At 41.5% G+C, this 24,302-nt stretch overlaps 1 protein-coding gene across 1 annotated transcript in view; it reads left to right on the top strand.

Annotated features, from left to right (window-relative positions):
* Positions 1–5,978: 5,978 nt before the first annotated feature.
* The window catches only part of KIF21A (kinesin family member 21A), a 96,385-nt gene continuing 78,061 nt past the window's right edge, over positions 5,979–24,302 (top strand). Inside the window, exon 1 of the mRNA XM_044423261.1 lies at positions 5,979–6,054. Coding sequence (XP_044279196.1) covers positions 6,011–6,054 — 44 coding nt within the window. The 5' untranslated portion in view covers positions 5,979–6,010. The remainder of the gene's footprint in view (positions 6,055–24,302) is intronic.

Below are 24,302 nucleotides of genomic sequence, written 5' to 3'. Positions count from 1 at the left end.
GGAAGTGTACCTAGTCTTCTTTAAGGATTCCAGAGTCTGGGTGTATCCACCAAAAAGTCCTTCTCTCAGGTCACCAGCAGGGAGAGTAGCAGCTTCCAAGGAAAAGCCTCTAGAGAAACAAAATTGCAAACCAAGAGGATAAGTTGTGGCAATTCCATAGGACAGCAGCAGATCCCCATCTGCACTGGGTTCCTTGCATATATTTTGCAGCAAAGCAGAATGCTACACATTAAAAGTATTTTGCAGTCTCTGAAGTCTCATGGTGGAGCTGTTCTGAGTGAGGAAAATTTTTCAGGCAGTCTGTGAGTCCAAGAAAATTATGAATACGGTCATCAACATTTGGAAAGAATTCCTTTGCAGGAGTTCATGAATATGTGCATAAAGCCCAAACCTGTAACAAGCTATTATCTGTCCATAGTGTTGTCTTTTATATGTTGTCTATTATATGTTTATAATTTATTATTATATGTATTTATCTGCATAAATGAGTGTTGCATTAACAATGAAAGCAAGGCCACTAAGTTCACATTTAACCTTCTTACTCTTTGTGTATGACTGATGAAAATGTTTTTTATTTTATTTATTTATTTGGGATTCTTATATGCCGCCCCATTCGCATAAGCCTTGGGGCAGCTTCCAACAAATAAATAACAATACAAATATATAAAAACTAGAAACACCCAGGCAGTAAGTTAAAACAATAAACAATTAAAATAACGTTTAAATAAAAAGGACTTGGCCTGACACCAAAAAACAAATAACGACGGCGCCAGGCAGACCTCTCTGGGGAACGCATTCCATAAATGGGGCACCACCGCAGAGAAGGCCCTCCTCTGGGTACTCACCCTCCTAATATCTTTCACAGAGGGTTCCCGGAGATGGGCCTCTGCCACCAATCTCTTTCCAAAGTATTTTATATTGACCTTGCATCCAGTATTACTTCTTACAACAAAACTTACTTAAAATAGCAGTGTGTTCACTTGTCCCATCTGGTGTGAATGATGGTTACCTTTTTAACAGTAAAAGCTAGTAAAGGATAATGCTGTTGAGCAGGAGAGGTGTAGAAATCATCAGCAATTCTAGGAATGTCAGAATGCTTTATACTGAGGCCGATCACTTGTCCATCTTTCCCTTTATCGTCAACATTGACTGGCAGCAATGTTGGCTCCTTCCTAGCCAAACCTGAAAATGTTGGAGATTGAAATGACATGCAAACATGAGCTCTACTACTGAGCTTCAGCTCCTCTGGGATTACTCACGAGATTTCTTGATTGTCTAGGGAAATATCCAAGGCCAGCAATCCTATTCACATTTATGGGCTCATAAGTGCCACCAAAACAGAATGGAACTTCCTTTTGAATACACTTGAACAGGACTAAGGTCTAGATCTGCCGCATCTAATGAAGCAGGTTCTTGTGTATGCAACATTAAGATGATCCAAGGCTCCTTATATCTTTTGCTGTACATGTACTTTCCCTCTGTCCTCATAGATAAAGATGAGGTTGCACAGAAGTTCCAATATACTAAAAGCAGTCTTTATCTCTTAAAAAAAATATAAGCTTCTCATAATCTCTTACTGTCCTTTAAACTTAGAACTCACTCCCAGGAAAGTACCTGTTAACATATCCTTCCTTCCAATCAAAACTTAAAAATCCATTCTTAGTGAAGCTTTTAACTTTACCCTAGCCCAGGGGTCGGCAACCTTTAACACTCAAAGAGCCATTTGGACCCGTTTTCCACAGAAAAGAAAACACCGGGAGCCACAAAACCCTTTTGACATCTAAAATGAAGATAACACTGCATATATCATTTTTTACCTTTATGCTATGTATAAAAAAACTATAGTGTGTTGAATTTATGAAATCGATGAACTGCTACAGAGAAAACAAATTTTTATTTCTGCATGCAACAAAAACATTTTGAACTCCGAAAAAAGAGAGGCTGGGTTGAAGGTTACTTTCAAATAAAATACTCAATGTCTATTTGAGTCCTCCTTGTATTTATGAAATAAAAAGCTGAACTTAAATTATCCACCTGTAGCGAAACAAACATGCCACCTGCAGCAAACCAAAAATGCCCTCTGCTTCTGTGTGCCCTCATCCTTTTATCACATGTACTGAAGGGTGCAGTTAGCTGTCAACCTGAATAAAAAAAGGACTGATACTTTCATAAAGTAAGTAGAATTTCTGCAATACAACAAATATAAATAATAGTCTGGTGAAATATTGAACAAACATCCCTCTCCCAATGTGATAATGTTGCTGGAATTTTTATAAGAATCTTCTTAAAACAAGGAAGTAGATCTATATCTTCATTATGATTTAGCTGCATCTCTTGTTCAGTCACTAAAAACTGTTATTTTTAACCTTACATTATAAAATAGTAGGACTCATTTCATATATTTTGAATAGGAGAACAGCTTCCTGCAGAGTCAAAGTCAGTGCTAAAGGACTACATGTAAACCCCATAAGTTCGTCAGCAGTAAAAGCAAATGAATCTACCCATGTTCCATTAAATGTTCGGCTTTCTTCTTCTCTTCGATTTATCCATGGTTGGCCTACCGGGGGGGTGGGGGGTGGGGCTCAGTAAATCGGCCTGGGTCGCAGATATAGGTGTGTTTAGTGACTGATTAGGAGATAAACAGTCAAGTGATGTGAATTGTGACAGGTCCCAAGCGCAGCTTTTAACATTCAGATGAAGGAGATTACATTGGGATGAAGAGAATCTTTTCAGCAGCCTTTCGTGTAACTTGAGAGCCTGCAGGAAGCTTGTTCCACTCTTTCCCTGCAGAGGAATGTAGCGATTTACTTAACCAGCTAGCGCAGCGTTCATGAGTGGAGCTTCGATCACAGATCGGCAGCTGTGCCGGTGCATGTTTTGAGTGACGGAGCCGCAGCAGAGGGATGCAAGAACCATGTGCAGCTCCAGAGCCGCGGGTTGCCGACCCCTGCCCTAGCCAAACCCAAAACAATGTGTTAGAACAGGGGTCCTCTAACTTTTTCACCAGGGGGCCAGTTGAAAGTTGCCAGTGCTGGGTGTGGGCCGGAAAGGTGGTGTTGGCAGTGCATGCAGGCCAGGCCGGGGGTGGGGGTGGCATGGGCAGACACTGAGGTGGGGGCAGGGTGTGCGATGAGGCAAGGTGAGGCGAGGCGTGGGCAGGGGCAGGGGCAGGCACGCGCCGCAAGGCGGGCGCATGAGGCAGTGGCTTGCTCACTTGGAGATCATTTTCTCCCGGCAACCAAACCGCTGCCTCCCCGGGAGGGTGCGGTGGGTCCAAGTGGGCATGGCGGGCCAGATAAATGGGCATAGCAGGCCGGATCTGGCCCCCGGACCATAGTTTGAGGACCCATGTTTTAGAATATAGTGTTGTATCTGCCCAGTCTCTGCATCCTGCCTTATGGTGATTGTTTCCCCCCTGTTATGTTTGACAGGCTGGGCCAGCCCCATACTTTGTCAGAGCAAAGCAGCCTGCCCTATTTTGCAAAAATTATTGTGGGCATTCTATGCAGGTTGGAAGGAGTGTGGAGGTGAAGGTTAACTATAAGTGAAGAACCTTGGAGCAGGAGAAAGGAGGCTGAAGCACTGTCTGGAGACTTTGTGTCTTGGCTGTGCCAATCTCTTTCCCTCTCCTCTGTCTGGAATGCGCACGAAACCCCTTTCCTGACCTCCCAGAAGCAGCCAGTGCAATTCTTCTTGCAAGGTGCTGCAAGCGCTGAGTCCCAGCTCTGATGTCAGAGCTATTTTGCAGCTACAGAGTTGCAACTCTGCAAACTCCCATGGTTCTCGAGACAATGTCCAGCAGCCACAGCATTGTGCTCCCTTTCTATAATAAGAATAACAATAATGCCAGATATAGTAGACACCTTTTAGAGTTTCGATCCTAACCATGCAAATGTATTTGGTCAAATGTAGGCCATATCGACTATGGACTTTTAGCTACTAGCAACAAGAATTGCATAGTTGTCTCTTTCTAAGTCAGTTCCCTATATCGTGTCTCACCTTAACCTTTCCTCAGTAGTAAAATGAAGTGGAGCACCAATTGGCATCTGCTCCCCCAAGTCACAGTGCCTAACACTCTATGGATGCTCAGGGTATTTAGGCAGCTGATGAAGAAGAGCCCTACAAGTACCTCTCCTGTACCTTGACAGTAAAAATACTATGTAATAAATTACTATTGTATTGCAACAATTTGCAGTTGCCTGAATGGGCCACCTTACTCTGTCTAGCAACAATATGTAATAGGACAGAACAGCCTGTCCTCGTTTCTCATGCATGGCCAGGCCAAGACCTATTGATGGCTCGGGAAGGTGGGATGCACCTGTCACTCTTCTTGTATGGAAGGTGACCTGCCCCACATCTGAAGCTTGTTTTCGACTGTTCTGGAGTGAGGGAACTGAGCTAGTCTGAGACAGAGCAGCAACTGGTACCTCTAGGCTGAATCTGTCCTACTCAAGGTACATAGTGCAAAATAATTTCTCAATGTCAGTCATTTGGGCAGCTGATGAGGAACATCTCACTAGCCCCTCACATCCCTGGTTGTAGAAATGCAATAACTGAAATAATTGACAATGTGCTGCCCTCTCCTGGCACCAAAAATCTGTAGCACCTGCCTAATAGTAGGACCGGCCCTTGAAACTTGCTTAGGGAGCACAAGGCAGGCTGAGTGGCATTCACACCTCTGTCCAGTGATGCAATCTTGCCAGTCTCTGCTTCTCAGGACTCTCTGGCCTAGATGGCTATTTGCCCTTGATGCCACTTCAAATATAGGGAAAATTAAAGTGCTGATTTTGGTGGCAATGGCAGACTAACTCCTGACCCTGAATAGTTCCTTCTTCTGTGGCAGTGATGATGGAGAGGGAGCGGATGCAATGAGTTTGTGTGAGTGCAGACACTTGCACACCACACACCCCTTCTTGCCATATCCAAACAGCTGCTCCTTTTTATTTTAACGACTACTATAACATGAAATACGGAACAAGAGAGCCAGTGCAGTGGCTAGTGTTGGCCTGAGACTTGGTAGGTTCAGGTCTGAGTCCCCACTCAGCCATGAAGCTCACCAGGTTGCTTGGGGCCCATCCCTGACACACAGCGGAACCTACCTCACAGGGCTCTTGAGAGGACAAGATGGAGAAAATCATGTAAGCCATCTTGGGCTCCTTGCAAGAGGAAAACAGGTGGCCTCTAAATGTAATTGACGATGATGATGATGGCGACTGGGGTGGAACAGCAACTGGGCAACAGCATCCCTCCCAAATGCCCACTTCCGTTCGCTCTCGCCCACCCACTCGATGGGAATCGCCCGCGAGCTCTTCCTCTCCGCGAGCGAACTGGCCGTGCGTGGCTGCGCCTCGCCCGCGGTGGCCGCCGCGGCACTGCTGCGAGGGAGTCCTTGCCAGCGTTTGCCCGGAGCCGAGGCGAGCAGGCGGCGGCGGCGGCGGCGGCGGCGGCAGGAGGAGGGGCGCGCTCGGTTACGCATTGCGGCTGGAGAGAAGCCGCCGCCGCCGCCGCCTGCTGCCGCTGCTTTCTGGGGCGGCGGCGGGAGGGGCGGAGCCGGTGGCTCGCAGGGGGTCCGAGGTTCCCAGCCTGCCAGGAAAGAGTTTGTTGCTCGCGCAATCCCAGTGCCGCTCCGCTTGGAGGGGCCGGGAAGCCAAGGGGGCGGAGTATCGCGCTCGCCGCCGCCTGCTACCTATTCATTCAGCCAGTCACCTAAAATGGCTGGAGAGCGGAGAAGGTGGAGGAGACGGGGGAGGTGAGACAGCCGCCGCCGCCGCCGCCGCCGCCGCCGCCCCCCAGTCCCTCCACCACCCGAGCCACTGGCGAGGGCTTCCCCGCCTCCTTCCCCGCCGAGGCGAGCGCTTTAAATGCAGCAGGACTGTCGCGTTCCTTGGTGAACTTGCAGACGTCCGTGGCGCCCTCCGTCTGGCTCGCGAATGTAACGCGTATAGCGCGCACCGACGTGCATTCAATGGTCTGTTCTTCCTCTCGGGTCCGCTCCTGCAACCTTTGAGCCATGACGACTGGCCCAGACGAGAGCTCCGTCAGGGTGGCTGTCAGGTAAGGCGTTCGCCTTGGGAGACACCCGGGCAGCGTATCCCGGCGACCTGCTGCCGGCCGGAAAAGGCGAGGGCGAGGGCGAGCGGGAACGTGGTGCGGGCGGTGGGGGAGCTGCGAATATGGCAGCGGAGCGGGGCGACTCTGGCAGGCAGGCAGGCCTGGGCGAAGGTGTGAGGGGGAAAGCGCCGGTCCTCCGCCCGAGGCCGTCGCTCCGTTTATGCTCGAGCGGGATGGGGGGGGGCGCTCTGGAACAGGTAGCTTGTGCATCATGAAGCTGCGTGGCCTGCGAGTTGACCGCCAGCTTTCGACGGAAGAGTCTCCTTGAGCGAGGAGCGTAAAGGAGCATCCTCCTGACTGGACTGCGGAAACATGCGTGGAAAAGTGAATTTTTCCTCCAAAGAACGGAAGGGCTGGGATGCTGAAAGGATAAATCTGCCCACGCCACACTCCCCGTATCGACTTCAGCTGCTGGGCCTTTTTAAAAAGGTTCTGTTGTGTTTTTTATTCCCCCCAGAACAGAGGTTGCAGTTTTGTTTGCAGCTGTTGCATGAAGGAATTTTGCTCCCCATTGCATATTTAATTTCTAGTGTTTCATGCTGCATCAGTTATGTCTGAGAAAATGAGGATGCCACTCTGTTTCTGGTATGCTCCAGTGCTATTGCTTGTGTAAATGGGACTGGAGGGCATGCCAATCCAGATTATGGGCCTGGTCTGTGGCCAGTAGCAAAGATGACTGATCAATATATTCTTTTCAAGTGATATATTCAAATGTCAAGTGATTTGGGCAGACATCATGTGCAATCTTATGCTGAAGTTATTTTATTGTGCATGGTGTGCTGAATTCCATTCCGGAAGACCACTAAACTGCTATTGTTGCATTCCTGGATTGGCTAATTGGTTGTAATTGGACAGGCTACTTGGGATTACAGAAAGTATCAGGGAGTGAATAAATGAGTGTCTTGCTCAGTGATGGAAAATTGCAACATCACTCTACTGCACTCAAAAATTAATGAAGTATTTATAGTGGAACCTGTGTATCAGCTAGGCTTGTGCCAACAATTTTCTGCCTGCCTCTTTCATCTCCACAGTTACAAAAGACATTTCTTTGTGGTGTTACTTTTTTTTTTTAACTGGGAGTTCTCAGACACATGAAATAGAGAAACACTTAATTAAGTGTTGATTTTCCATATGTGTGTAGACTGTCCTGTTTGCTCTGGTAGTCTTCCAACCATGAATAAGGGTTTTCCAGACTTAATGTTTGGTACTACCATAGTTACTTGAAGAAAGCAATGATCATTCATTCTACCATGTATGCCCGATAAGTCTTTCTCGCATCTTTGTTCTTCATGAGCATCTTTGGTATGATACAGTAAGGCTTCAGGCCTATGCATCAGCTCTCTTGTATTATGCTAAAGCTTTTCACAGAGAATAACTGTGCCTGTACAGGTGTGATGGACTATAACTGTCAGTATGCCCCACCCATGAGCAAGGCACTCATACTTAGCCTAACCCTAACCTTTAACGTTGCCTGGATTGAGGAAGGACAATTCAAGTACAATACAATCAAATCCATCCATTTGTTTGTATCCCCCAAGTAATAGCAAATGTTGATGGAAAAACCCGAATTCAGAGTGTTAAGTTGCTTACTTGTTGAAAAGCTTTCAGAGAGTTGGAACAGGCATTTCTGTCTGTTGTGTTACGTCTTGTCAGCTGGTATGATATTGCAGGTTGTGATGCCATCCTGGCGCAGCATTTTATAAAATAAAATCCTCAGCAGTTTGTTTCTGGCTGTCTTAGTGGAAATAGTAACACATTTACAAGACACACAGAGCCTGACTGTATGTGAGCTTCCACTGCATGAAATAATGATACTGAGGAATGAATGAAATGAATTCTTTGTGATGATGTATTATGTTGCAGCTGGAACATCATGCCATGAGAGATTTAGTTTTTGCTGTTCATCTGTAAAACTGAGTGGAACATGCACAAATGCCTGGTAAAAATGCCTGATATGATGGATGCAGAAGGATTGTTGTGATTAGGTTACTGACTTTGATAATGCTTGTATTTCAAAGGAGTTTGTTGTGCTTCTAGTACATGAAAAGGCAACGCCCAGTGAATGGTGAGATGCAACTCAGGGAATGCTGTAAGGGTTTCTTATTTTTCTAAGTGCTGGTGTCTGTCCTGTCACTGCATTCATGTGTATTTACTTTAGTCCCTACAAAGGGTGTTACCAAGCTTGTAACTGAGCAGTAGATCTATAAAAATGTTTTGTGTCCTTGAATTCAATATAATACATTGTATTTCCACAGTCAGACAGACTTGCTGTGTACGTACTGTGGACAGACAAATATAGTAGAGGAAAATAGTGTTACTGGGTCATAGATAGAAATGATGAGAAGCCCAGTCCTAAACAGTGGTGCCAGTAAACTTGTCTACGTTCCCCTAGTGTCAGCAAGCATTACTAAATGTGACATGGTGTGCCTTCCAGAATAACATATTCACTGCTCTATAAAAAGTTGGCTGTGCTGAAAAAGTTAGAAGGAGAAGCTTAGAATCAGGCAGACCCATTTCCCTAAGGAAAGAGATATCTTTCTGTCCAAAGACAGGGTGCAGTTACTGAAAAAACTGTAAATAGGCCAGTTGGATCTATATTTGAAGAAAGAACTGACATTTCAAAAGGGCTTCTTCAGTAGATTTTAGCACCTGAGTTCAGTCTTAATGGCAGTGCCACTTATTCAGATAAATTGTACTTACTGGATACAATAAGTTTCTCCAATCTGTTTGGTTAAAGAAGAATACAAAGTGCTCCTATAAAGTGCTACATGGCTTGGGATTGCAGTACCTGCTTCTCCCAGCTGCAATCTAACCATACTTTTTAATCAACATCTGAGGCCTTCCTCTGAGGGCCACCTCCAAAGAAGGCATGGAGGGCAGCAACAAGGGGGAAGGCCTTCTTGGTGGTGGCCCCAATGATCTTCCCACTGAGGCCTACCTGGTGCCAACTTTGTCATTTTGGCACCAAGTTAAAACAACCATCAATATTGAGGCATTTAAAGATGTTTGCAGTTATCTAATGGTTTGATGGGGCACGCATGCCTGGTGTTTTAAACAGGTCTGTTCTGTTTTAGGTACCATTTTAGTTGTTAAACCTTTTTTAAAAAACAAGCTGATTTTAAATGGTGTATTGTGGAAAAATTATGATGTTATTATTGTATCATGGGCCTTTTTAGGAACTGTTTTAAACCACCAGAGAACGTTGTCTATTGGGTGTATAGATGTTAAGTAACTACATATAATACAATGCATATTTTTAAAAGGAAATTACAGTTTATTCCCTACTCTGAGGTGATGCCCTGAGTCCAGAGACACATGCCACAAGTTTGGTTACTCCAGAAGATTTTCAGTGCATTTCCATAAGAGCAGTCTTACATGCCATATGACAAACAGTTTTTGAGTAACTGTGGAGGAATTTTTTTTAAAGCCTCGTGATATGGCAAGTGGGTGGGCTGCCATTCAAGCATCTTTTTTGTACTTTTGACTTAAAACTTTCATTGGAAAACAACAACACCTTTTAAATCTTCTGGAAGGTTTGCTTTCTTGGCTACATTGGCCACTGCTCAGTTCACTAGATTTCTAATGGAATAAAATGGAGTACCTAGGATAGAACAATTGAACCAGAATTTCAATAGAAAAGTTTGGACTGGCAAATCCAGTGGTCCTTGGAGACCATTATAGCAATTCCAGGAAAAAATCCAAAGACAAAAGGGCTTGTGGCATCTTTTAGCTAACCAATTTATAATGGCACAAGCTTTCAACAGTTACTTTTATCAGATGGCAAGTCTTTTTACTTTGTTTTAGAGGACATCTTGAATCTGCTGATTGTACTCAAATATTGAATTTCTTTCTTTTTTTTATGACTGACCAAACTAATAGCATTTAGACTCCCCATTTAGTAAGCTCATTAAGCTACCATTTAGACTCCAGACACTTAGACTGACATTGTAATACGTTATTATAATCAACTGAGACTATGTACATGATCAAAGACACAGAAGAAATAGAAAACCTTTTAGATGAAGCTTTGACTCTTCATCAAGTCATCCGTTTAAGCTGCTCTCTTACGTTAGAGAATGACAACAGTAAACGAATATGGTTCTCAGGAGTTGGACATTAATTGCTCAGAATATTTGCCAAAAGCCTTTCTGAGCTTTCATACTTCACTCAACAGGAATATCTGGTACACTGTTCACTACCCCATAATTATGCATAGTATACCGGAATAATTAGTCTGCAAGATGGTAGCTTAAGGGTTGCAATAATTAGAAGAAGTGGCACAACTTCTGTGATACTATAACTTAGGATAGCACTGTAAGTGTTGCATGGAGAGTTCTGGAGAAACTTATTTACTGATATTGAAATTATATTGGCCAAACTTACTATATAGTCCTGTCTTTGTTCTTCACAGGTAGGTTTGTGCCTTCCCCCTTATTAACAAAGTTCAGGAACCAAAAACTGTGAATTGTCATTAAAAATCCAAATTCTGCTAATTTCTCAGTAGTCCCCAACAAAAAATAATGAGCCCTCTACTTGTGTCTTCTGTTTAATTCAACCAGCTAATTTATTTAGTGACTTCAGTCACTTGTTTAACAACGAGCATGCTCAAGGAGCATTCACAAGCAAACATACATCTGTGTGCTGTAACTTTCAGGACAAAAGGGCCCGTTTTAGAGCTGCACACTCCTACATATCAAAACATTTTACTCTTCTGACCTTTCCTAAAACAACTATAAACTAGCTTTTCATGCAAATTTTGACCATGAGAAAGATACATTTCTGCATCTTCCCAGTGTCTGCTACTCATTTGACAAAGTGAGTATCTTGCCGACAGTGTAAGTGTTCCAGGATTGAAGGATTTTCAGACCATGGTCACATCATTTGGTAGCAAGTACCACAGATCAGAAAGGTTGTGAACAGCATTACCTCGCATTTAAAAAAATGATTTTACTGCACAATACTATCCATCTTCTTCAGTATATTCATGGAAGATAATCAAATTTTAATCTGTTTGGATGAAAGATCGCTGTTTACTTTCTCCCTCTAATAAATGTATTTCAGTATCTTCATCACAGCATTCCAGCAGTATTCTCTTCTCTTCCTGCTATTATCTTACCTGCTTACTAGTTTTCCTTTCCAGTTTGCAGAATGTTAGCCCCAGTGGATTTTAAATTCAATATCCCTCCTGCTTCATTGAATCATTGGCTGCATTTGAATGCTACACTAAGTCACCTTGTGAATAAGCTGTGAGTTGTTCACAGGACAATTGATCAATGATTTGGCTTACCTTAGCTTGTTCCCATCTCCTTCCCTTCCATCCTGCAGCTGTTTTCTTAGTGTCATTCATGGCAGAACCTGTTTTTTGCCTCCCCATCCCTGCTACAATCACTATCTTGTTATAATCACTACACCTCTTTGTTCCCCACTATTTTAAATTTTTATTTTTAAATAAGATTTTATTCTATTTGAAGAATTTCAGAATGGCACAGCTTTGGGTCAGGGTTTTTTTTTTTTAATTTTTTGCTCCCTGAAAATTGTGCAAATGTGATATTTTTTTTGGGGGGGAGGGGTTGATCTTTCATACGTGTGTGAGTACTAACTGAACAGCTGCCTGATGTTCATTCATGTATTTCATTTCTATAATGTCCAATAGTTGAGGCTGTCATGGTGTCACAAGAACATACATAACACACAAGAACATAATATACAAGAACATAACATACAACATAAGATGCATTATAAAACTTTTAAAATGCAGTATGTGATAAAAGCAAAAATCTAAGTAAAACTTGGCAGCAATGCAAAGTTTTAAAGCACATTAACAGATTTAAAACAACAGAAACAGAAAGACGAATATGCATGGGAAAATAGAAAGGTTTCCATCTGGTGTTTGAAAGACTACAACATAGGTGCTAGGCAAACCTCACTGCAGGAGTATACTCCAACCTTGTCAATGGCCTTGTAAGTTTCAGTTGTCAAAGCTAGAAAAGTGCTCTAGGAAACATTGAAAATGACAAAGGCAAAACTGCATATCTATAAGTTTATGCAGAGGGGTAAATTTCCTAGATGTTCTTGAAAAGTAAAGGACAAATGGAAGCAAACATATACCAAATACAATAGCAGTAATATTGCACACTTGGTGACATACTCCTGCTCTTCTCTTTGTTCAGGTGGATTGAGAGTGTCACAGAAGCTGAGAACAATCCTTCCAGGAAGCAGACTGACTCACTGGGTTGGTCTCCTAGCAGGGTCACCAGTCTAGGATGGAATAGTCAAGCTGAGACATCAGTCTATGATATATCCACACTCATAAGGAGTAATGGCCACACCAGCAGAAGAGAATGGATATCGCTGTAATGGAAAGCCAGCCAGGATTCCCCACTCCTTTGGCCTACTGGGGTAATTCCTCCCCAGAAATCCCCAGCCCAGAAATACTGGACCAGCTAGTGGATTCAGCACACAACAAGCCCAAGCTTGGGGAAACAAATAACTTTATTAAAAGGTTAAAAATAGGGATGGAGGGAATAAAACAAATGTAAAAGGTTAAAATCAAGGAAGAGGGAAAAGAGAGGGGGAAAGAGAAAGGAGAATTGGATAGCAGCAACAGAGAATGCTATAGCCAACCAAGAACTCCTAGGGCCTTGTTGGCCCACTCAGACACTAAAATAACAAATGTCTTCTATCTTAGCTTAGCATAATAATACCACCTTCTAATAACACAGCAAACACAGGATTGCTCAGCAGTCATCAATATGGGGGATTAGCAACAGGACAGAACCTCCCCAAGGGGAACAAAACACTTCTCAACCCTTGGAGCTCATTCTGCCCCAGTCGTGGCAGATCACCTGCCATGGGGTGATTGCCTAATTCATAGTCTCTGGGGGTTCACCCATTGCAGGCCCTGACCATCAATTTGTTGTCACTGGTTATCTTCTGCATCCTTGAGGCCAGTTGAGAGTTCTCACCTCTCTTACCTGAGAGGGAGGTGTAAACCTCAAGGCCTTGGCTGCCTGATTCCCACAAGGCTGGCACCTGATATTTCTATCATTTTACTCTTTCCTGAGTTAACCTTTTCCCTTCCTCCTGAAGCTTGGACAGCAAATTCATGTTACAATCTAATTGTAACGGTGATGTGGGTAGAGAAACTCCTGAAGGGCAATAGGTGTAGTTAAAGGCAACACTGGTAGAGCATCTTTCACAGGCAGCAGCAGCAGCGGAGCTCATGTTAACACTTGTTAATATTGCACAGGAGAGGGCAGTGGTAAATCACTTCTCAATATTCTTCCTTGTAAACTATGATAAAGCAATCCAAAATAAAACAAGAGTGCCAGAAGATGAAAGCCCCCGGTTGAAAGGTATTCAAGCAGCCACTGAGGAAGAGCATAGTATAACTAGCACTGTCATTAATGACACCACTAGATCAAAGCTGAAGAGAAGTCTAGACATGCACAGGGTCAAAAGGAAAGTACGATGCTATGTAACATATTTAGTTGGAACATGAGAAGTCTGAATCAAGGCAAACTGGATATTGTAAAGCAAAGAATGGAATGGATAAATATTGGGGTACCTGGTATGAGCAAGCTAAAGTGGACAGAAATAGGACATTTCCTGTCAGACAAATAAAAATGGTTTCACTTTGAAAATACCAAACTCAGCATAAATGGAGTTGCTCTAATATTGAAGCAGGATGTAGCAAAAATAACTATAATGCAAATTTGACTGAATCATATCAATCAGAAATCATAGAAAACCTATTAAGATAACCATTATTCCAGGCTACACTCCAACAACAGATGTTGAAGAAGAAATCCAAAACTTTTATGTAAATACCCAAGAGGAAATGGATAATATAGAAAAAAAGACATAATGAGAAATGAACACAAAAGTAGGAAACAACAGAGTCCACTGTTGTGCTAGAATTAGGTGTAGTGTCAGAAATGAAGCAGAATGCTCATAGAATTCTGGGAAGCCAACACAGAATTTTGGGAAACCAAATACATACTTCAGGCTACCAGATAGATGACTGTATATATGAAGATTGCCAGTATAGGAATCAAATAGACTATATAATCAGAAGTAGGAGATGGAGAAACTGTATTCTTGCTGCCATAACATGATCATTGCCATGATGATCTTAAACTTTTAATACCAAAAATCAGTAAAACTGAAAAAGATCGCTAACAGAAATGTACTTCCAGAATAGAAATTAAATAACATTCCCAAAGACTTCAAACCCCACTTTTACAGAACTTCACTAAAGAGGAACCGGAAGAACTGTGGACAGAAACCAGACACATTACTAGGGAAGAATGCCAAAAGGCAATTACCGTAGCCAAAAAAGGGTGGGTGGAAGGCATAGATGGATAACAGAAGAAATATGAGGACCAAAAGTTACAGAAAAGGATCAGAATCCTGAATGTAAGTTTTCAGCAAAAGTTATCCATTATCATATGGAGACAGAAAGGACTATTTCAGTGCTCAATAGTGAAATAGCAAAGTAGAAATAGAAGTGAAGAACAACAAGAAACCTCATTCAGGAGAGCCAAGAAATCAAAGGGATGCTAAGACCTGGATTAGGAGTGCTGAAAGGTCAGCCTGGGAACATATTATTTGACCGGGGTAAAATAGAGAAGGGGGGAAACAATATACTAGGGGTGACCAGACCTGCTCAGTGGAAGAGCCATATATGGTAAATGTCAGATGTTTGAGAGCCACAAGACAAATGTTTGTTTATTATCAACAAATGTTTATTTATTTACTATGTATTATGACTTTATGAAAGTGTGTTCTTGCTTATCATTATGATTTTTAATGTGCATGATAAGACACATGGACACCTGGAACACTAACTGTGAGATGCAAATGGTGCATGGGAGGTTGCTACTTTCAGCCCTCTTCTCATCCACATTCCCTCTCAAAGAAATGAAAGAAGAGCTTGTGGTTGGCCTGGATCTTTTCCAGCATTGGATCCTTCACTGGGGGGTAGGGCACCAGTTGAGGCAGCTGCCACTGAAGACTAAGAAAAAGCTGCCGCCGTCAGAATAGCTGTTGTCTCTTCCAATAGCACCACCAGATTTTCTGCCTGGAGCCGTGGTGGAGGAAGAACCACCAAAGCGCCTTTGCACTTGTCAGCAGGAGTGGGTAGGACATGCTGGGGCAAGTTCTTCTGATCCTCAGGAAGACAGCAGGGCAGGCTGGCAGCCTTGAGAGAGTTTGGCGGAATGGTGCCCATGCCATTGTTGGGATCTGGACTTGAGGGGGGAGTGGACGTGCTCCGAACCCTCTGCAAGCCACAAAATAAGCTCAAAGAGCTGCCTGCTGCTCCTGAGCTTTGTTTGGCCACTCTTAAAATATACAGAATATATTGCAATATACTGTACAGAGGAGATGAAGGATGACAGACTCATTCAAAGAGGAACCCTATGAGGAAGTGCCAGCAATATTAGAAAGCGAAGTGAAAGCTGCTTTGAAAGTACTTGGAAGGAACAAAGCCCCCAGAATAGATAGGATCCCATCAGACTATTACAAGCTGCAGAGAGTGAATCGGTCCAAATCCTAACAAGAATATGGCAACATATATGGAAAACAAAACAAAGGCCCACAGTCCTGAAACATTCAATATAAATTGCGATCTCCAAGAAAGGAGAGGCAAAGGACCATTCATTTCCCATGCAACCAAAGACAAGCTGTTGCAACAAAGAATTTCACCCTATATGGAGCAAGAAATGCCTGACTTTCAAATTCTGAAAAGGAATAGACACTAGAGAAATAAAAGCACACTAAAGAATTTCAGAAGATGGTTGGTCTGTGCTTTATAGACTACAGCAAAACTTTTCACTGTGTGTATCATGAGAACCTATGAACGTTTCTGTTTGGACAGAAAAATGTAGAACAGAATATGGGCTTAGGCATGGAACAAGAAGGTGCATTTTATCTCCCCATCTTTCAGTTTATATGAAGATCATATAAGGAAAGGTGGATTAGGATCAGGAGGAGGAGGAGCGAAAATTGGTGGGAAATTAAGATGTGCAGATGATATCTTCTTAATAGCAGAAGGCTTCAGTGAATTGAAATGACTCCTGATGAAAGTGGAAAAGAAGGTGCAAAAGCCAAGTTGCAGCAGAACATTAAGATTAAAAAATCCTGACTTCAGAAGAATTATACCATGGCAGCGATGAAGAAATTGAATATGTGAAAGATTTTGCATACCTTGGCTGAATCATCAATTCAAATTGAGACTGCAATCTAGAAGTCAGAAGATGACTGAGACTTGGAAGGGCACCAATGAGGGGATCAGAAAAGATTGTCCATTGTAAGGCCATTTCATTGAAGATCAAGGCTGAGATTATGTATGGGTATGAAAGCTGGACAGTGAAGAAAGCTGAGAGGAGGAAAAAAAGAATACCTTCAGAATATGAGATTGGAGGAAAGCTATGTGAATACTCTTGACTAACAAAGTTGAATAAGTGGATCTTAGATCAAATCAATCCAGAACGTCTTCTGGAAGCAAAAATAGTGGAACCAAAGCTGGCTGACTTGAGGTACTTTATGAGAAAACAAGATGCTCTGGAGAAGGCAATAATGCTAGGGAAAGAACAATTATCAGATTTGAAGGCAAAAAACAATTATAAGATTAATTGATTCTAAAATGAAAGCTACAGCCTAAAGCTACAAGAACTAAGTAGAGTTGTGAATGATAGGACATGGTGTGTGTGTGTGTGGGGGGGGCATTCATTCATAGGATTGCCATAATTTGCAGATGACTTGATAGCACATAACAGAGCAATGTAATCTTCTGACTTTTAAGTGTTGAACTGATAGTTTGAGATACTTCTAATATGAGCTAATGAAATGTAGAAAGTAGGAAAAAATCGTCTTAAAACCAGATAGGCCATTGCTATAAAGAATTCCTATTTTTCATGAATGTGTCTAGGATCAGGTGATTGATTCATCAACAAAGAAGGGATTTGTGTATGTAATCCATTTGGAGACCTGACTATGGTATTTGTTTAATAAGATTTTGTGCTGAAACAGCAATCTAATTCTGTTGGAGTTAATTAGTGCACTGCATTGTAAAATGTATATTTTCTAGTTTGTTTTTTAAAGATAATTTAGAAAAAGTTGCCCATTTCACAAACGCTTAGCTCCTTGATAATATACAACATTTATGCATTTACAGGTTTTGTGATTTGCTGTGCAGTCTGAAGAAGAGATTGAATGACAGGGTCTGAGAGTATTTCTAGTTCTTTCTTTCATTTTTCTTTTGGTATTTTTGGTGTATTATACTCATCTGGATTGTGGTAGATTAATAATAGTGGCCTTGTTTAATCTGTGAAGGCCTATATTTTACTTGAGTTAGAATTCTACACCTGACTGGGCATGGGCATTATTTTGCAGTGTTTATGTGTTAGAAGTAAACAGAATTTTTTCCCACTTTCCCTACTACCTAAATATAAATATGGATAAAGGAGAGAATGGTTCTGAATGATAAATCACCTGAACTGTGGAGTTTAATACATGTGTAAGGAAATGCTGTGGTCATTTTCAGAAGAACCTTCTGGGGCCATCTTTGCTGTCTCCTTAGACTCTAAGACTTAGAGTATATCTGCTTGTTATTCTTGTTATCCATTCATGTTTAACACAGAAAGTAAGAAATGTTTGAATAACATAGTATTTTCATAATTACATGTTTCTTTACCTCCTCTTAACTTTTTAATTCAACAACATAATTTAATTGTTTAAAAGATGTGATTGACCCCAGAATCCAGTCTTCTCCCAGGCATTGATGGAAATCTGTTGAATGAAATGAAGTTACCACAGCATGAATGACTGTGGAATTAGATTTCAAGGATGTCGCTATGGCAATGACATTAAACAAGGGAAGCCTGCATACATGGAAGTTGATGAAGGGGCCCTTGGTCTATGCATGTTTGTAAAGGATAGCACTTTAAAATATCTCTTATTTCTATTGAGAAATGTCTAGATTTTAGCTTGGTGTTGTTTACCATGGCTTAATAATTTTGCTGTCCTTGTGATTCCTGTGACTTAACCTTGTCTATCCTCAAAGCTCAGGAGAAATTTGGAACTGCTGGATACTTTAGAGCCTTTTTATAAAGACTTTACATCAGCCTATTTTGGACAGGTCTTGTCAGTCTTTGCTGTCTCTGTGCTTTGCATATTTAGAAAAAGTCATTAAATAGGAGCATTCAGAAAGGGAATTCTAAACCAGCAATGATTATTGAATTGCTTGCCAATTGAATAGGGACAAGAGATCAGGCAATAGACTTGTTAGTGATATGAAAGCAGCGTTCTTTGGTCCATAGTAAAGATTTTGTTTTGAGATAAACATTTATTGATGCTAAAGTTCTATTATCCTGTACTTTTTTTTGCAAGATAGTAACCATATATAATCATATGTAACCATATATTTATTTATAGATTCTCAGCATCTTCCCAGAAATATGCCATCAATATTAACTGCTTATATTCATTTGCATTATTTTTGTATGAGAAAATTAATGTATGATTTTCCATTATTTTATATTGCATGTAGTTAATAGCCTACCTTTTGTTAATCAAAAAGCAAAATAAAGTTTTCTTTAACATATGATGGTATTATTTTCTGCCAGTCTTCTGTCAATATAATCAGGGTCTTAATTCCAAAGCAAGCTTTTTGGAATCACACTAAAAGAAAAAGCATTTTTAAAATCCTATCATCGTTGTAAAGTACAATAAATTAGCTTTGTCTTGCAGATAAGTGGTGCCTTAATATCTCTCTGCAGGGACAATAGCAGGGAAATTAAGTAGCTTCAGGTAGTGTTTCAGAAACCAGAGAAAAAATTACTTGCATTGCCATCTTAAATGGGGCTTACTTTGAGTAAATGTGTGCAGATAGTCCCTTCCTGCCCTGCCCATCCAGAGAGGGAAATCTCTCTAGCATTTATTTGCTGTAAAGAGGAGGCACTGGTGAGTTGGGGGGTGGGGCTTGAGATATTTGCAGGCTTTTTAAAAACTTTCCTGGGGGTCCTGCACCCCTCAGCCCTGCAGATATGGAGGGCTGGCTATACTTGATCAAACTTACATACAAATTTGACTTAAAGATGAATTTCCATTTTTCCCAGGAATGGAACTCATTTGTAATTGCCTGTATATTCTTCTCTCAAGTTAAGTAGATTTTCTTTTGAAAGGTATCTACTCTTGTATTGTGTGAGTGATACTTCAACTACAACTGAAAAGTTCTGAATGGTACCGCCACATATTGGCCACCTGCTTAGTTTGAATGCTTATAGGTTTATTTTGAATAATACAGGGATTACCAGTGTGAAGCAGGCCCTCCTTTATTCTCAGTATGTTTCCTGACCAGTTAATGAGACAGCTTTGATTAATGGACATTAAGCACTCAGAAAACTAATCAACAAATAAGTTGTATGCATTAGAGACAGGCATTGCTGAGTCATTCTGTGCTTGGATCATGCTGTTTTTCTGAAATTAAAAGGGTAAAGGACATTTATTTAAAACTTAAGAGTTAAGACTAAGAAGGGGAAATATTTCTTAAGTATTATGCTTCTCATTGTCATAATCTTTCTACTGGCTATTGGCCTCAGCAAAGTACTGTTGACGCAGGTGTAACAGGACTAGATGTGTCTTCCATTTCATTGCCATGCTTATGTTTGTGTTATCGTGTCAGCAAAAACTGGAGTTCAAAGTGTAAAAAGCATCTGTCTAAATAAGGCAGTGTCCAAATATTTCCCTGTGGCTTATTTGTTGTATCAATATGCTGGACCATAGGCAGTTTATGGAGCATACATGGAGCAAATTGATCCTACAGCAAGTTCTTTACCTGCCCTGTGCCACTCTGATTCATTCTTCCATTCATATAGTCTGAAACTAAAGGAAGAACCAGAGCATTGGCCAAGGGGTTGCAAGCAGATGAGTTAAAGATATTCCTCTATCCAAGGATGAGATTGAGACGTGGTTGTGTGAGGAGTGACAGATACCAGTCAGGAACCAGTTTCAGATTTTGATCAAGATTTATCAATTGTGCATCTTTCAGACCAACTATAGACTGGCATCATTTTCAGTTAATGTCTGTATACTTCTGAGCTTGCAGTGTGATTTGAAGACTGCAGAAATGTGTTTGACGGAATATGTACATTGGAGAAATGTGCATGAAAAATATATACTTTAGAAAAATAAAGATGTTTTACTGTATGGGAAAAGAATGTGTATATTTCAATGATGCTCACAGTTGAATGCATGGATTTGGGAAAATAGGCATGGCAATACAAACAGATTTTCAAGTGAAAAAGAAGGCTGCAATCTGATATGGACTCAAGTTTGAATGAGCTTTGAGATGGACCTTTTGATATGGACTTTTGGGTTTGAGTGTTGCTGATTTACATAGCTGGAAGTGGGGACTAGCCTTTTGGACCAGCCCTTAACCCATTGGCAAGCAACTTGTGGCCCTCCAGATGCTTTGGCTTACAACTGCCATCAGTTTTCACTATTGACCAGGCTGGCTGGGAATGGTGGGAACTGCAATTCAAGAGATATGGCAGGTATCAGGTTGGAAAAAGTAAACTAGATGGACTAACAGCTTGATATAGTACAAGTCAGCATCTTATATTCCTAAGAGTGAAATGCTAAGGATTACCTGTTTTCTATATCCTTTTCCTTACACTCTTAACTGTATAACATTAGGAGTTTTTGGTCATGAACTGGAGACTCTTTTTGCCATCTTGCATTTTATTTTGGCAGGGGGATAAATTTATACTGTTGTGATTCCTACAGCTCATTGCAAGGAATTGCTGTGAAGTTAACTAAATGACTATTTCAGAGTCTTCTAGTTTCTTTTCTTTTCTCCTTTCATTTTCCTTCCCTTTCTTTTCCTTTCTCACTTTTCTCTCAATAGCACAGACTTGTCCACACATGTGTCAAATTATAGAGTAGGATTTCAGGCTTTTAAGTTGGAGATGAACAAATGGAGATGATACTTAACAAATTTGTACGTGAAACTTGACCAAAAAAGGAGGAGAGGAATGAATAAAAAATGCTTCAGATGACAGATGAGAATAAAAATGAACTTGATAATAAGGATGAAAGCAAATAAATTGCATTCCATTTTAGACAAAGGTTTTATGGGGGGAAAGACTATGAAAGTATGGCTGATTAGTCAGTAGCTGGGAAAGATTTTAGATTGCTTACAGAACATAAATCAGCCACCTAATGCTCTTTCAAGAAAAGCAAAAGCACATGATCGTTCAGGGGTGTGGAAGGTAAAAAGTTTGAATGCCGCAGAGATGATCTGTCAGTCTTTCCCAACATGCTGCCCTCCATCACCTCCAGCCAACATCCAGGGATGACAAGCTGATGAACAATGGAAGAGAAGCAGTCAAGCACACACTGGTGGCAACCAAATGATGTATCAACACTTTCCAGTGGGTTGCCAGTCTTCCATGATGAACTAACATTGCCACTTCCATTCATTATTATATTGCTATCTTTCTGTTTCTCAAGGAGTTCAAGGCTTTTCGCTCTCTGCCCGACCTTTTACTCTCTGAAAAATGCCATGAGGTATGTTAGGATGAGAAAAAATAGACTGGTGTAAGGTGGCCCCATAATCCTCATTGCTGAATGCACATTCAATATCTTGAGCATCTTGGTTGGTCTTCTTCAAATTCAAGTTCAATAGAATAAACTGGAGACTAATTTATTACCCAAGATAAATCAGGAGCTGGGAAAGAAGTATTATAAGTTTTAAAGCAGAACAGGAGTGGGTAACTTATCATCTGTGCAGCAGCCTGTGGTGTAACACTTGTGTTCGTTTCCTACCATAGTGGCAGTGAACTAAATTATGAGCTAAATAGACACATGAAACCTACTGTTACAGCTCTTGCTGTTTCAGCTTTCCACAAGACATTTGAGCTGTTCACTTTCACAATGCTCTGCCTTTTCACAGTAGTTAGTTGAGTTTTCTAATCCATAACATTCTTGCTCAGCTTATTTGATAGGCTTTTGTCGTATCTTCTATTTGTCTCTCAAAGGAAAAAAAGACAAAATAGCTTGGAAAGTGTCTACAGAGTTTGTGTATATGTCTTTATCAGGATGGCCTAGCTGTGCCATCCTGACAGAACTCACTTAAAAAAAATCCAGTGCTGAGTCTTGTTCTTGTTCTTTTATTGTGGGGATGGTGGGAAGGACAGATTTTCAACACTTGGACTATTGTGCCCACATGCTATGACTCATAATTATAATAATATATTTTAGCCCTCTTTATTTTTGCAAACAAATAATTTTTAAAGTAAACTCACAACTGAGAACATCTTCATGGTGCTTCTGTGGGAACTTTTATGCAGCTGGGCCAGAAATAATTAGCATTTAATGATTTTCTCACAGCAGCTGTGAAGTGCATGATTTGAAATATTTTTCTGTCCAAAAAAGGAGGGGGTGGTTGTGGTGGCTGATTTAATCCATCCAAACAAAGGAATGAGTTTTTCAACCATGGAAACACTAGTCTGAGATAGAGTTTTCTTCGAGTCCCCAAGGAGAAGCAACAAGGCATTCAGCTGCTAGGCAAAACTCTGGGATCAGGTGTTGCTGTTTTGTATGACTAGCTGGAGCTGAGAGAGACTGGCAGAGCACTGAGCTGGCTGCAGCTGTGAGAATAAGGAAAGAATTGCTCCACAAATGATACAAGTCCTTCTGCTCTGTAGTATATGAAATATGCCATGTTAGATCTGCTAGGATAGCTAACAATCTCCCTTAATGTCCACTCCCAGACAGTTGGATGAGTTTGATCAGACAAGATGTAGGTACAAAATCGAATGTTTGGGTTTGTTTATGACCGATACCAGTTGATATCCTTTTTCTCCATCCCTGAGGACTAAGTTATGCAAGAAGTCTCCATGACAGGTGGCTTAGCTCAGGAGTGAGCAGAAGGTAGATTGGGATATACAGAATCATAGAATAGTATAGTTCAAGGGGCCATGCAGGCCATTGGGTGTCCCCCCCCCCCGCTGTTGCAGGACACCAAGTTACGCCATCCCACTCAGATGCCTGTCCAGTTTCTTTTTGAATGCCTCTAGTGTGGGAGAGCCCACCACCTCTCTAGGTAGCTGGTTCCAGGTTGATCTTTGGTTTGCAGTAGATAGCAGCAGCTTCTGACTCTCATTTAGCAACAGCAGCAACAAAAAGCCCTTTTCCTCCTAAATTAGCTTGCTGAAACTGAAAATGCTTGTGGGATGGGCAGGGAAGACTTACAACTAGATTTGTGGGTGAAAAGACTTTTGAGCAAGCTTCAGTTCTGATATTGAAACAAATTCTTGGATTGAGTCCTGACTTCTTCACAGAGCCCCCGCACCACCTGATCACTCTTGTTTCATTAATACAGAGATTGTGAAATAAGCACATCTCAACATGACTCTGGCATATCTATAATTACTGGATGGGTACTCATCTCAGAGAAATATTGATGCATATACTCGTATATCCTGACTGGATCAACACTGTAAATTCTGGAACAGGAAAGAAAAGACGCTGAATTCAGATCATGATTAAGCTTTGTTTCTCAGCTGTTCCCTTTTTCAGAGGGACAGCTTTCATGTTTCAGTGAGGTGGCAGAAGTTTATTAATATTATTGCATTTCTCGTGGAAAGTGCAAAAACAAGCCTCCAGGGATGGATTGTGCCAGCTGTTTTCACAGCTGACGCTTGCAAAGCCTACACCCTACAAGTCTCTTTTTGTAACGTTACATCAGAAGTGTGACAGCATGGGGAGGCCTGGGGGAAAAAAACTCTAGTTGAGTTCAGGAAAATAAAAAGCCCCCCCCCCCTCCAAAGAACTTTATTTTTCCAGTGGAAATTTTGGGTGAGGCTGAAAAGATACCAGTTGAAATGCATCCAGTAAGGCTGTGTTCTGGGTATCTCACCTGATGCAGCTGCTAAAATTCTGAGGTCTAAGTCCCAATAGTTGCAAACAGCTTTTTTTCCTTGTAAATGCCCAGTGAGTTTAGATAGGATCTAAGGTTTCCTTGAGGCCAGCATGTATAAAAGGTCCCACATGAACCCAAAAAGCTCTGCTGGGTGGCAAATGAAAGACTGAATAGAGGCAGTGTGATGCTGTTTCTTTGCCACCTTCACTGCCTTTGAATAAGCTTGCATGTAGGCACACACCCTGATAGTTTCCACTAGTTT

The sequence above is a fragment of the Varanus komodoensis genome, unplaced genomic scaffold (genome assembly GCF_004798865.1).
Source record: "Varanus komodoensis strain SLA01 unplaced genomic scaffold, ASM479886v1 scaffold13_3, whole genome shotgun sequence".
Taxonomy (NCBI): domain Eukaryota; kingdom Metazoa; phylum Chordata; class Lepidosauria; order Squamata; family Varanidae; genus Varanus; species Varanus komodoensis.
This window is presented reverse-complemented; position numbering and strand designations above follow the sequence as displayed.